This window comes from Falco punctatus (assembly GCF_963210335.1).
Source record: "Falco punctatus genome assembly, chromosome: 7".
Taxonomy (NCBI): domain Eukaryota; kingdom Metazoa; phylum Chordata; class Aves; order Falconiformes; family Falconidae; genus Falco; species Falco punctatus.
Window position 1 is genome coordinate 33,354,026 of NC_137587.1, and position 14,603 is coordinate 33,368,628.

General features: G+C 37.1%; 1 protein-coding gene across 3 annotated transcripts in view; it reads left to right on the forward strand.

Moving 5' to 3' along the window:
* The window catches only part of VRK1 (VRK serine/threonine kinase 1), a 37,663-nt gene extending 28,918 nt beyond the window's left edge, over positions 1-8,745 (forward strand). For 2 of the 3 annotated variants that reach the window (XM_080397746.1, XM_080397748.1), the window contains exon 13: positions 7,046-8,745. In XM_080397746.1, the coding sequence (XP_080253872.1) occupies positions 7,046-7,128 (83 nt within the window). In that variant the 3' untranslated portion in view covers positions 7,129-8,745. Of the gene's footprint in view, positions 1-7,015 lie in introns of all 3 variants that reach the window. The other variant, XM_080397747.1, reaches the window with a different exon arrangement.
* Positions 8,746-14,603: the final 5,858 nt, after the last annotated feature.

The following is a 14,603-nucleotide window of genomic DNA, read 5'->3' on the forward strand; positions in this document are numbered from 1 at the left end:
ATATTTAGAGAATTATTGGCCTTGTCATCAAGCTTTAGAAGGCAAATCATACGGTGTTTTTTGAGCTTGTTTATGGCGCCACTTGTTACTTGTCTTTCTACTCCACACCAGTGCTCACATTATAGGTAGATATTTTTACTTCTTAATTTTATACCCTAATGCAGACATTTTCAGCAAAACCTGTAGCTGTAATTGTCTGTTACTCATCTTTTCCTTCTTGTGAAGGAGTTGATACTGGCTGTTATCAGTAATACGCTCCAGGAGTAAGTGATAGTAGTTTTACAAAACAGTGTATCCATTTCTCTGACTAGTCACCTAAAGATCTGTCCTTTTCTGTGCCATTCTTAGCATTCCCTTCCCTGTCTCAGGAATGTTGCAAGTTAAATGTTCTAGTATGAGAGTTACCTGATCTGGTTTTAGAAGTTAAAATTAAAAGCATGTGCTGCTGTGTTGTATCTTGAAATTAACATCAAGATTTGGGTTTTAAAGCAGAGAAATACTCCGCTGAGTTCTCAGAAATATTGACAAACTTGCTTCTGTATTTTGCATTAAGTATATTCAAACACGATATGAAGTGATCTGTCTTTTTATGGCCTCCCCCAAAATTGTTTGAGGATCTTGAAAAGCTATTTAAAGTAGAAGAGGGGTGGTAGAAGGTGCTTTTTAAGTATAAAGATCTTGGAGTATTATGGATAGGAAGGTTAAAGTAAATCAGATACCAAACAAATCTTTGTGGTTCTTCCTGAATAATGGTTTTCTGTGACGATTTGCAAATGATGCGTTCACTGAAAAGCACCTTGAACATGTGCCACTTAATAATAATAAAGCAGCAACATTAATGTCCAAGGTGTATGGGAGTATTCCTGTTTACTCCTGTCTCTGCTTAGAACACAGTTTTCTACTTAGTCTTCCTTAGTATTTTAAGCTTATTTCTATACAATGTCTTCAGAATGCTTCTAGCGTTTAAATGTATTTACATTTTAAATGTGTTTAAGTTCCTTGTTACACTTCACAGGACTGTCTTGTGTTTGCTGCTAATAAAAAAGTATTAAAACAAAACAAACAAACCAAAAAACCTTCTGAGGAAAATTTTTCATGGAGTAAGGTTTTGTATAATGACTTTACATGTAGAACTAAATCATTTAAGCATAAAAGTGATGTCTGCTTTTTTGTTGGTTTTCTGTAACCTGAAGATGTATTGCAGTATGCTGAACAAGTGTTGCAATTCAAACTCGGATATAAAATTTGCAAGTGAAATTTTTCTACAGGAAAGAGAGAAAAACTGTACTGCAGTGACTCACATTTTTACAGGGTACTAACCTTTTTCAAGATTGCAAGTTATACATTTGAATTAAACTTTTGTTCCTCCTTCAAATTGCTTTGTGGTGGTGAAGAGGGATATTTTAAACACATGCTGAGTGTGACTGCTGATTTATATGTGTATGTACAATTGTGTTTTGGAATGTCTTCAGTAAAGCAATTTTTGCAAATGGAAGTAAATCAGTTTTATCTGGAACAATTCTATATTAAAATTTTTAAAACAGCACTCATAGATTCAATGTTATCTTTAAGAAATACAAGGCATAAAGTCATTGAACAATATGTTCTTGTGTCCTGATGTTTTTCCATATGATAATGTTGAAACATGTCAGCTTCATTTGTTGCAGGAAACAGGGCTTGAAGGAACAGAACACCAAAAGCCAAACTCCATCCCATAACTCTTCAAACTTACTTTCCACTCTCTCATCTCCACCCCATCATATTTCCTGGAGTTCCAGTCCATATTTGCATTCTTCTGGTCTCTGTTTTTTTTCTGAATCATGTTTCTGATTTTTTGTAGAGGAAAGGAACTGCTGAGAATATACCAAATAAGCAAAACTACTATTTGTTGCCCTTGCAGTTCCTTCAACAGCCTTCAAAGTACTGAAAATTTCTTGGTTAAGAAGTGTTATACTACAAGGTTTATCAGCTGTGCAGTGTTCCCTGGCCAAGTTAGGAAAGGGTTTGTTAGAGGACTACATACTCTTCCTTATTTTATCTTCTTAAAAGAAAAGTCGCTCTTTCTTGGCATCATATTCAAACTGCCCAAACTGATTTGGGAATGGTAGACTAGTGTGATGCTTAACTCTCCTTAAAAGCTGCACAACCTGGCTTCTGTTCCCATTTGATGTTTGCAGCTGGATGCTGAGCATAGTCTTCAATCTTCCAATGCTATTTTTTTTTTCTTACTCCTTCCATATGTAAATAGCAATTGTATAGGTTCTATTCTCTTGCTTTCCTGTTTCAGTTTGATGATTGTAGAACCCTTTTAAGGGGCTTTTGAAGGAAAAGGGTCTCTTACAGAGCCATCCAGCAAAATGACTTTGTTATTTGATACCATCAGAGACAGATGAAATATGACTGAAGCACCTTTTGCAAGTAAAAGGTGATGCTGTGGTCAATGGATGAATTTTGAGGAACAGTGTCCTAAATTTGTCTCCTTTGGAGGTGACAAGTCCACAATTAGTTACTTAAACTATTAATGAAGCACTCTTGAATTAATTTATCTGATATAGTGACATATGCAAGATCATATCTAGTTGACTAGGGAGAGTTGTGTTAGGTCACAGTGATCCTCTCATTCCTACTTCATCGCTTCTCAGCTTAACTGTGGCAGTTCAGTATATGCGGCACGAAGTTACCAGTATGAAAGAAACGTCAGTTCTGTGCTAAGTGTCCTGCTGTAGTAGAAATGATGATTTAGCTTCATCTGTGTGGGGTCTTGAGAACATCTCTTCCAGAAACCACTTGAGAACTCTTCAGCACCTGGTCCAATACCCCCAATCTGACCTTTATTTCTTAAAGAGATAAACATACAGCAGAGTGTATGTGTGAGATTATACACATGTGTAAACATATTAGGTTTTTTTTTTAAAGAAAGAAAACCTGGTGGTGTGTACTTGGGTGCATATGTTTCTTTTGAGGGTGAAAGGTATTAGGTGTGTTTTTTAATGATGATTACTACAAGTCTAGTTTAAGAGCCTGTATTAACTAAAATTCCTGGAACTCTTCAACTGTTATACAGACTGGCATGTACTCGGTCTCTGTCAGGTGTAAATTCAGCATATGCAAGTGATGCAGCTGCTAACCTCCAGTGTGCCTGCTACTAGATATTTTTCACTTACTGATGTTTGCCTAGAGTCTAAAAATCTGTATGTCTAAAAATGTATGTTTTCAAATATGCTAGCTATGATGTAACCTAGAAGTCACCATTGACACCTAAATCATACCTGATTTCATCTGCTCAGTAGCTGTGTTTTCTTGCTCAGAATCACCTCACTGTCTTAATTTCCATCAGAACAGGCAATTTAGTGGGAAACTTGGGACTCTGGTGTCTGCTTATTTTTACAAAGGAACTTCTGTCATTTCATAAAAAATATCATTTTTTATTCAAGTACAGTTTTATTTCTCTTACTCATACCACTTACGTGTGTTTCTAAAACAATGTGTATAGATTTGGAAAACAGGAGGAGAAGGGATGACAAAAGGTCATCTGCTCTATACAGCAGCCTAAGGACAGGCTTATCTGTCTACATGGGTATTAATCTTGATACATACCAATATTTTCTCTTAAAACCTCTATGATTAAGGTTTTAAAACAGCCCTGGTCAACACCACTTGTAATATTTTACTGTCCTTACTAGTAACAAGGATTTCATAAGGCTGAGTATCTTCTTTTGATATTTTTAGTACCTAATACAAATTTCCCTTAAGCTTATTAGTTGTCCTATCCACTGTGGACATGAAAATTGCTCTCATTTTATGCAGCAACCTTTTGCACATGTGGTACACGTTTGCACATCACATCTCTCTCTAGTTTTTTCCTTTCTTCAGATAAACTGGTTAAATTCAATTCAATTTATTTTTTTTCCCCTAAAGTTAGAAACCATGATCACCACTCCTGGTATTTCCCCTACCTCCATTTTTCTCAGAACTTTCTTGAAGGATAGAGCCCCAAACTATACATAGTACTGCTGGGCTTCTTTTGTAAGGTTGCTTTATGATGTTATTTACACAGAGAGGATCAGATATCACAGTCAACTAGTCTAATAATTCCTCTAGAGCCTGTGGGACTCTTTATGCCTCTACTGAACTTTGTTCCAGTCTCAAAACAAGCTGTGCAGTGACACCATCTGGTTTATTTTTGCCTATATAATTCTTCCTCGTTTGAATTGCTGTTTCAACCTAATTCAGTTTAATCTGCTTTATAAAAACTCTCTCCTTTCCTTGTAATAGCTTTGTGTCCTCATTTGGTGCTGCCCACACAGGACTTCTGTTTTCAGGAACAGAATTGATGTTTCTCCCACAAGAAATGTTTGTGGGGAGGGGGCAGTATATGTTATCAAACTAATTAATTTTGAAAACATAGACACGCTTTTTGGTACAAAAGACCTTTAGTTTTGAAATAGCTGCAAAGTTTGAAGCTAAACATGGGTTCAGAGCAGTCATTCTGACTTGAACATAATTAACTTAGTTTAAGAGAGTCTTTCTGTTGCTTAAGTTTGAAATTATGAATAGAAGAACCATGACAAGGATTTTTTTTTTGTTATGATTCATTTAGAGATTCTCCATGATTGTGGTTTGTTTAGAAAAGCCTTGAAAACAATTCATTAATGCAATAAACATAATGGAAAAATCAGAGACAGGGTAGCTGTCTTCTCCTTTTTGATGTTCTAACATGGGTAACTAGAAATGGGTAAGCTCTTACTGAATGAGGAATTAGTAAGCTGCAGTTGCTTGTATTGTCTGTGACAACCATGAAATACTACATTCTTGAAATACAAATGTGGAAATCTGGTAACTCATTTCTTTTTTTCTCTATAAGCAGGCACCTATAGTATTTTCCTGCTGAAGGTCATCATTTTCATATTGACCATCTTTGTGATAATAAACCACGAACTTGACCTGTCTTTGCCGTGTTTCATTATACAGTCTTATGATTGGATGAGAAGAAAAATCACAGTTCACAGTCATAACTAGTGAAGATTAATGAAAGGGGAAAAGATCATGTTATTGTATTTTCTTGAAGAGAAAACTTTGGTCATTCTCTGCTTTCTGTTGCAATACAAAGATTCCAGGAAAAAAAAAATCTCAGGAGGGGTGGAGAGGGGAAAACTGTTACAGCTCATGCAGTTGATAGGATAGCTTGACCTACATACCACTGAATACTCAATTTGAAAACTCAGGAGACATGTCTATTGCTAGAATTCACAGTTATAGTAGCTGAAATATTTTTGTGACTTTGAAAATGATAAAATAATTCTTGAACATAAACCAGAATTTAGCTGGGAGAAGGAATGATTTGCATCGTTAATTTACTACTTCCGTTTATGATACCTGCTTGTATATCTTTTAGCTATGTAAGGGTACCATAATGGATTTGATTTTTACATGGCAGTTGGGGGGAGGGGAGGCAGTGGTGTGTTTTGCCAGAACATATTTTTCATTGATAAAGCTGCTCTGCTCAATGAGAGACTTATCACCAGAGCTATCCGTTGTTTGGCTTTTTTTAAAGCAATTTATTAATCAAAGACGTATTGTCTGGCAATATATTTATAGTTATATGTTGAATGCAGCAAGTGCTTTTGGACAAAAAAGGAACAAGACTTTTTTCATTCTCCATTTTATTTTCAAGACTAGAATTCTTCAAAGCTAATTTTGGTATTTTTAATTTCAAGTCAACATTTTCAGAGCAAATTAAGTTATGTAAAATTAAGCAAACGTTAAAGGAAAACTTTGCAGTAGTTTGTTGCTTTTCTTGGTGTGGTTTTGGCTTTGGGTATGCTCAAAACTGTTTTGGTTTGGTTTGTGTTGTTTTCTACCTCTTATTTTTCCCCAGACTTACTCGTTGAGCTTGAACAATCGGTGACTCATACTGCTCAAAGGCCGTTGTCTTATGCAAGCAGCTTCTTTCTTACAGACTTCCATGAAACTCAATTTTATCTTTTTTTCTTTGTCAGTAATCCAGAGTAAGAGGTTAACAGGAACTGTAGAGTTATATATAGTTTTACAAGCAAGAACTTAAATAGTTAGGCATACTGACTTCAAGGGGAAGTCAGGATAAAAAAAAAAATTTAAGCCCCAATAATACTGTGGCCAAGAGATGAAAAACATTTTATTGTTACTGCATTTGTGAAAATGGTAGCAATTTTTGTTGTAAGTAATATTTTTTCTCAAAGTGACTACAGTTGAATGCGATTTACAGAAATGAGCTGTGGTGTTTTGTTGGGTTTTTTTTCCCTTTTCCCTGTTAGTGGGCAGAGAAGAATCAAAGTGTGGGGACTATTTTATTGCTGCATTTGAGTATGGTCTTTTGGAACAACCTGCCCGCCAGGTTTGTTAGGAATCTTACTTAGGTGGCACTGTTTGTTACCCTTGTTAATAAAATATTGCCAAATAATAACTTGAAATCTGGAGGTAAAGTTGCACTGATAGCTGAGCTGATTTAACGGCTCAACGCTGCCGAACAAAAATCTTCCTCTTTTCTACCTGTGTGCCTTCCACCTCCCCTTGTATAAGCTTCATTCAGAATGGTCTGAGATGCTGCAACTCACTAGACTATTAGACCAAACAAAAGTTCTTTGCCTGATTGTGGAGCTGGATCAGCTTAGCACAAGGGCTCAAGAGCACCAAAAATGGCTTAATGCTGGGAAGGATCATGGAACTAAAAGTTGGTGCATGGGGAGGAAGGAGGGGTTTAGGTTTTGAAGAGGATCTGATTCTTCATCCTTTAGTGGAGCTGAGCTATTAAGTTGGCTCAAAGGTATGTGATGCTACTGTTTGAGAAGTTGAATTGTACAACGTGCTCTTCAGGAAAAAATGTTGTGCCCAGAAGTTGTGGTAAATTCTTCTGAGTCCCTATCGTGTCTGCCTGCCCTCCAGTCAAAACTAAATGCATGATTTGAGTCGATCTGTCCTCTTAAAGACTATATGTATTTTCTTCTGATCTGTTTCTGTTATTTTATTTTTTAGAAAGTCTTGTCTTTTTTTGTTGTTTGAATTGCAGATGCAGTAGCTACCAGAAGCCGGAAGATGACCTCACCAAAAGCCAAGAAAGGCACAGCAACCAGAAGGAGAGTCCAGAAGTAAATTATAGATGGAGCAACAAATTAAGTTACTCTTTAGCTTATCTCTGGGTTGTCTTTTTTATCAGTTACCGTAGCACTGGAATCTAATTCTTTCCTTTTAAAGTGATGAATCCTAAAAACATGAACTGTTGTTTGTACCTTTTTTGAAGAATAGATGTTTTATTAAAATATTTGCATAATTTATGAATACTTAAATACTAATGCAAAATTTTGCCAACTTTAAAGTGAGGATGTGTTTTCTTTATATACACAAATTCATAACTTAAAGACAAACTAGAGTGCTTTTTTCTGCTTTTTAATGTAGAAATAAAGCTTGATTTACTTTCGTTGTGGGTACTTTATAAAGAACAGTGGTGTTGCATCTGATTTCTTCTAATTTTGAGTAAGTCATATTGAGGGTCATTTAGATGTACACCAGGATAAAGTCTGAAATGGTAGAGACACCTTTTAAATATTTTTCAAGTGTTTGAATTAAAAAAAGAGAACATAAGACAAAAATCACATCCTTGTATTCTAGTTTGTTACAAAATATGTTTAAACAATTATTTGGATAACTGGTAGTGAATTTATTATATTTTTTTCATAGTATTTGTGTTTGTGTCACTTTTCCAATTATTCAGATTTTCTCTGGAAAGGAGGAGACCAGAATTTCAGACATAGGGCCCAGGGCAAAGAAAAGAACAAACCAAAAACCAAAGCCCATTCTCAGCCACCCCCTCACGTTTTCTTCTTATGTTAGTGAAAATTTGTAATTAATAATAACTTTGTAAAGTGTCTAGTTCGGGTGAAAGCTTGACTCACATGTGCTTCTCATAACAAAATAATGGCTTACCTTTTTTTAATAGTTGAGAAGCATGTAACCTTCCAAAACCTTTCTTAAAAGTACTTCCTTGCCTGTCTTTGAGTCTTGTTTTCAGAGTTGTAAGTCAAAAAATGCAGTATTTAATTTTGGTGTGAAATACCACTACTTTACATTTAGATACTGCAAAAAAAAATATTGTTAGGGCATGAACATAATTCTTATCAGGGAGCCTGCTTTGTGAAGTTTGGCAAACCAAAATGAATCCACATGAGCCAGTGGGTGGTGTATTTGTGTGGATGTCCAGTGCTCTGCTTGCTTGATTTTATGTCTGAATTGCTACTGAAATAAATATGTTGTAGCATAAAATGTTGAATGAATGATGAGGTTATGTTTTGAAAACAAGGGAATCCATTGTTTTGAAATAAAACTGGAATAACATATTTAAAAGGTCTAGTGCCTTCTTTCTTCTCTGACTGCTATACTCTGCTGACTGCTATAGACTCAATTAGCAAAGTGTGGCTGATGACTTTAAGCATAGCATTCTTTTCGTTTCAGATGTAAAAATAGGACTGCTAAAGCCTCTCATTTTTAAAACTCTTCAACCTATCTTTTTAATTACTTCATTTAATCATTTTGTTCAAAAAGTATGTTACAGTATTCTGAAGAACTGTTGTCAGGAAAGCATGTTGTATTCTCTTGCTGTCTTGCATACTCAAAGTTAATGTCATTCTTTTGTCCTTTAGTTATTTGACATTTTAATTTTTTTAGTAACTTATTTACCAGTAAACTTTCTCTCTTTGCTTTTGAAGTTTACAAGGAGTGTGTTTTCTTTTGAGACTACCAAAGCCAAATGCAGCAAACACAGACATTTTCATATATTTGAAAAAATGTTTTGAGGTGCATATTTCGTAAGCCACCCCTGCCTCTTCCCACCCCCAAAAAAGTCCTGGAAAAAGTTTGTACTGGCAAGTGTTCTGTGAAGAAAAAGGGTGCTTTCCATCCTAGGTGAATGTTGTTTCAGGGCTTGCCTTTGCTCACAACAGACTTTGCAAAACTACAGTCTTGGCAGGCAAGAATGTCTTTGGCTCACTGTGAACTGCGATGATGTTTTAAAGTGTGGGATGGTCAGGATAAGCAAAGTGGAAGGAAGGCTGTGATAATCCCTGCAGTACTACTGTACATATCGCATACTGTATGTACTTGCACACATGTGTTGTTTTGCAAAACAGGGATAGGGAAATACACCACTCTATAAGAAGTGGAGGGTGTAGTAGGATTTTGTTGACATCCCTGTTTGAAAGTAAAGCCCCTAACACAAAAGAAGCAAGCTGCCTTTAGACTGCATTTACTGCTCTTGATGACTCCAGTTGTGTGTAAATATTAGAAAACAGCAGGGTCCTGCATTCCAAGAATCACTTGAGCAGTGCCATGAAGACAAGTGTCCTTACTGGTATTGTAGTCATACTCCCAAGCTCTCCTGCTGTTTCTAATCTGTGCGCACAGCCGTGAAAAAACTGGACTGACATTTACAGGCACAGCAGGGAGACACTTGAGTAGGGAATGTTAAAGACTCCGCTACCTATGTTTCAAAGTGGCCACCATACATGATAAATCTTCACAGGAGAACTAGTCGGCACTTCAGCTGATGGTGTAATGAGGATATTGATAATGAAGCACAGAATGCTTCTTTTAGTGCTTGAATATTTTGCAGACAGATTGTTTATATTTTTTTCCCCTAATCTAAAATATCTGGAGAGAGAATCAAATTCAGGATGGGTGTAAGATATTTTTTACATGGTGCTGCTTTGCTAATTTTTACAGGAATACTTCCTAATAAGTTAATATAAAATGATAACGTAATTCCGGATGTCTGTTATAGCTAGCACTAAGAAGGGGGTCAGTTGCTTTCCTGAGTAGTTTGACAGGCTTTACTCACTGTTTTGTCCTAGTGAGCTGCCAGATTTGGGATGCCATAATACCAGTAATGCAATTAGGTTTTCTGCACGTTGTCTGGTTGACTTCTCAGTTAAGAGTTTCTTTCCCTTTGGGAATAAGACTAGACAGACTGTCATTTGCTATTACTAATTCTGCTTAGCATTATCACTGGAGCTTTTTTGTAATTAGCTATCTTAGTTGGCTCTTAAATTTTAATAGCCAATTGAAGCTACATTTTAGCCAAGTTCCATATCTAAATTGCATTCAGTCCATTAACAAAGTTGGTTAAAAGGCTATTAAAACAAAAGCCAATATATGGTGGTTAGCACTTACATGTTTGCAGCAGTAGCAGTACCAGCCTCCAATGAATATTCTCAAGAAAAGGCACTTCCTTCTAGCAAAGGAAGTGCACAAAGAATGACCAAAGTTTGTTTTGGGAACAAAGGCTGATTATACAGAATACTTGTAGAAAAAAAAATAAAATTGAAGTGTGTCTTTTCTGGAAGAAGGTGGGGGAGATGCAGAAGGGGGCAATTAATGGTTCTGCTCAGACTTGACAGGTTCTGGAAAAGCCAAATAAACGAAGTGATGTTTTTCTCCATTTCAGCTGATCAAAATTATTAGCAAAACCATCTGAAGCACCTTCTGGTGGAATTGTCATCTTGCTGAGTTTAGTTTGTAAAACATCCTGCCAGACATTAAAAAAACTGTAAGCATGCCAGCACATAGGCTCAGAGCACCGCTTCTCTAATTGATAGACCCTATAATTTTCTTTTATACTGAAGACCATGGCTGGATACCTCAGCCTCCCGAGTAATTTAATGTAGCATCAGTCTGAATTTTTTATCCCTAGTAACACTTGTTTAAATTAGATTTTTCTTCTCTCTTCTTTCTTAAGGTGTAGACAGGAGATTAACAGCCTTTGGATCATCCTGTGACAAATAATGGCTTTCTCAGACTTCTGTTTTTTAAAAAATAAGTAAATCTTTACTGTTGTGAAGACATCAGATATTAATACTGCTACAGTTTTAATACAGAGTCTACCAGTTGCTGATGAGTTGTTTCAAGGATGGTTTGCAGTGCCCTGTACGTGTGATGATAGGTAAGTATCAGTAGCTTCATTGCAGGAGGTGTGAGGCGAACCCCAGATTATGTCTGAATAACCAGTGTGTGTATATATATATGCTTTTACCAGCGTATATAATGGGACATCTAAATTAGAGATTCCATAGTGCACCAGTTCCATTGTTAAATAAGACATAGAGCTGGAGCTCATTGAACATGAGTTGGATCCTGTTGCTTGTAGCTGCACTGCAGTATCAAGCTGATGGGAAATGCTCTGTGGCAGTAAGTGCCAGTTCCTTCATCTCTCGCTGTTTTGGGAGTGCTGGGCTCTCTGTGATGATGCAGTAATCAAAGGGAGAAGGAATCTTATCTGTCTGAAGGTTGATTTTCATGATAGGTAGGGAGAAAGCAGGTGTGGTGGATCAACTTCTTTGGAAATTCCTAGAGTCCTAGTTGATCTCATGGATAGCTTTATGCAACTGCATGCTAACTCACATGCATTTCAGTTTTCTTCCCCCGTATTTCAAGATTGTGCAGCTGAAGATTTAGAAGGGTGATTCCATGAATTCTTTGCTTCATTTTAGGCCTTCTATCTCTGTAGATGATACCTCTATAGCAACAGTTTTGGGGTTTTATGAGTTTTGTTGTTGTTTTTTTTTTTCTTTTCTCCTGAAGTGATACATAAAAAAGGGAGTATACTATTTCTGTGAGCTGAGTTTCGCCTGGATGCAGACTAAGCCAGACAGCTTAGAAAAATGCAGCAGCTCTAACTGGATGCTGCAGACTAGTTTTCTCTACACTGATGTGCCATGTTTTTAAACATGAAGTCACCAGCAGTATTGCACTTGTACTTCTTTCTAGCTGTTTTTGTTTCATCTTATCTCAACCAATACCTGTCTTATTTCAGACTGGAGCATATCCTATGTATATAGGCTTTCATGCCAGATTTTAATGCCCTTGCATTTAGGTCTACTGCATACAAATAACTGAAATATTTTCAAATGGACCTGAAGTTCTTTTAACTGCCTAAGCTGCTGACAAGTGAATCCTGACAGCTTTTTCTCCATCATTGTGAATGCTGCAACAAGCCAAAACAGGTTTTGCATTTTCTCAGGGATATCCCAAACAGTAAAAGAGTTGTGAAGGAACTGTTATTTGGTGGGAGAAAGATTGCCTCCCATATTTCTGGCTCTTGTGTTGGAAGGTCAGCTTTCCAACCCTGCAGACCTTAGCTGCTGTGATGGGTTTTCATAAGTGTACTCGAAAGAAAAGTGACAAGAACACAGTGAGACAGCTGTGGAGTATAGTAGAAGTGAAAAGAAAATATACATGTTTATGAACTTTCCTGAACTAAGTCCTTTTGCCAGACCACTCCAGACAGGAAGAAGCTGGCACAATGGTAATCTGCATCTGCAGCTTCTGAGAGGAGAAAAATGCTTCTTTGGCAAATGGAGCAAGAAACCTAGAAAATTAAGGATTAATATGTTCATTTATAGAGAAGCAGTGAGAACACAGTAACATGAAATGCAACCAAGGAGGATGCATTCAGAAGACAAAAGAGCCCTGGAAGGGAAGGTACTTTGCTTTGTTCAGAATGCAAACTATAACAGGCAGTTCTGGGAATTGGTGAGTTGCACAGCTGAATGTTAAAAGAAATTAGTTCATACCACAAGAAATACACAATCTGTGCCTTGAAAACCTGAAGGTACTTTCCTTTTCTTTTCTGCCAGGAGAGGAGTGGAACACTGGATCTACTTGAAAGTAAGTAACCCTCCAGCTAGTTTTGTCTATCTGCTGCTAAACTTCAACAAAAATAGTTTTAATAATAAACGGAATTCCTTTTTGAAAACAGATATATCTATAAAAAATAAGAATGCCTTTATTCTTGCATTCTCACTAATCTGTCATTATGGAATTGTTTCCTTTGGAATGGTGAAGGTAGATCTGCGCTAGCAAATGTGCAGTCCCTGACTCACTTCTAATAATGCTTGGTGATAGCCGTAGCGAAAGGTATATAGTAAACAACACCACATTTAGAAGACAATATGGTGCTGAAAATATCTGGACATGGGCTAAGAACTAGTTCCTTCTGTCACTGTTGGAGCCGATGATCAGTAATTTGTAGGATTTGGGGTTTTTTAATTAGTGTTGTTAAAGTTAGGATGAGGTGGAATTTAAAACTAATCTCTTATCCAGACCAAATGTTACTTGATATACCACTTTAGAGACTTGACAACGTTTCTTGCCTCTGTTATCTTCATGCATTAGCTGGTTCCATGTGTGGCAGTGAGTTATCTCACTGATTGCTTATTTCCCTTCCAAGCCCTCCTAAAAACAGCTTTGAAACTTGTCATCCATTTCTGGTATAAGTGCAACACAAGTTTTTCTCTAAATCTGACCAGAATACTTTTTTCTCTGTGTGGAAACTGTTCTGTTTTGGGGGTGAATTCCAGTTGTTTATATGGAAAGCTTGAGTTTTCTGAAGTGGTAGTGCCCAAAATATCATTTGAAGCCAGTAAGAGCTGCAGGTATCCAGTATCACTGAAAATCAAGTTTATGTTCCTCTAAAAATATACCCCTTGCCTGCAAGAAAGATAATGATATTTTTGACTGTTTAGCACGCTGCTGAATTACCTTTAAGAGCAGTGATAGAAGCAAAATCGCAAGAGAGGCCATAACAAGGAATGAGCAATTAATAAGTGAAATTGCATGCTGCAGCACTGTAACTCTTAAGCTAACCCACAGAACTTATGCTTGAACTCGACATTCTGAAACCAAAGGTGCTGTGACCAAGGTAATGAGGAACCACAGGCATGAGAAACAAATGTATTGAAATGTGTTCATGTTTTTGCTGTGTTCTTCACAGTTTTTGCCTGTTGGCTTTGTTTTAAGCTCTTTCAAGAGGCGGTTGTCTTCTTACCCATGTGCATAGTACCTAGTGTACTAGAATGTGAGATGCTGAGTGTTGATGGTAAAGTGAATTTTCTTTTATCAGATATTTTGCTTATTTCATGTCAATATACTTCTTCCTTCTGCCTTCCAAGAGAATTTTTTGGTTATTCCAACCAGTAGTTTAGCTTTATTAGACTAATTATTTAGCCTCATTAAGCTAATTATTAGCCTTATTGAAATCTACATTGCCCTGAAGAGCACTGAAAATGAGCCATAGCAGACCTGAGGCTCTGGCAGGCATTGAAACAGGCCAGGGCACAACAGACCGTTGTGCTTATAGCTGGGGAAATGGAATTGCTTTCCTGGAGAGCCTCTCTGATTCTTGCCTAGGGTTGAAGTTTCAAGGTGTTTCCTACAACAACGGTTGCCTTGCTGCTTCCTCTTCATCATATCAGCTTGGCAAAACCAAGACAGAGCCATCCACCTTGGGTCTTCCCTTCATCCCTGTCAGTCCTATTCAATCTGATTTCTTCCCCCTTTAAGTGCAGACAATGTTAACTGCTATTTGATGCATGTGTGATCATACAACTGATGTCTAATCAGAGCCACGCTTGCAATGTTCAGAGCCCTGGGACCAGAAGTAAGAGTCCTGCACAGGTACTGGGGGACCCACTAGATCACTGCAGGTCAGCTGGGTTTTGCAGCTTGGCAGGGGCTGAGATATTCCAGGGAGCCTTCAAAGGGACAGAAATAGCGGAGAAGGGTTTGTTCTCTGCTCTTCT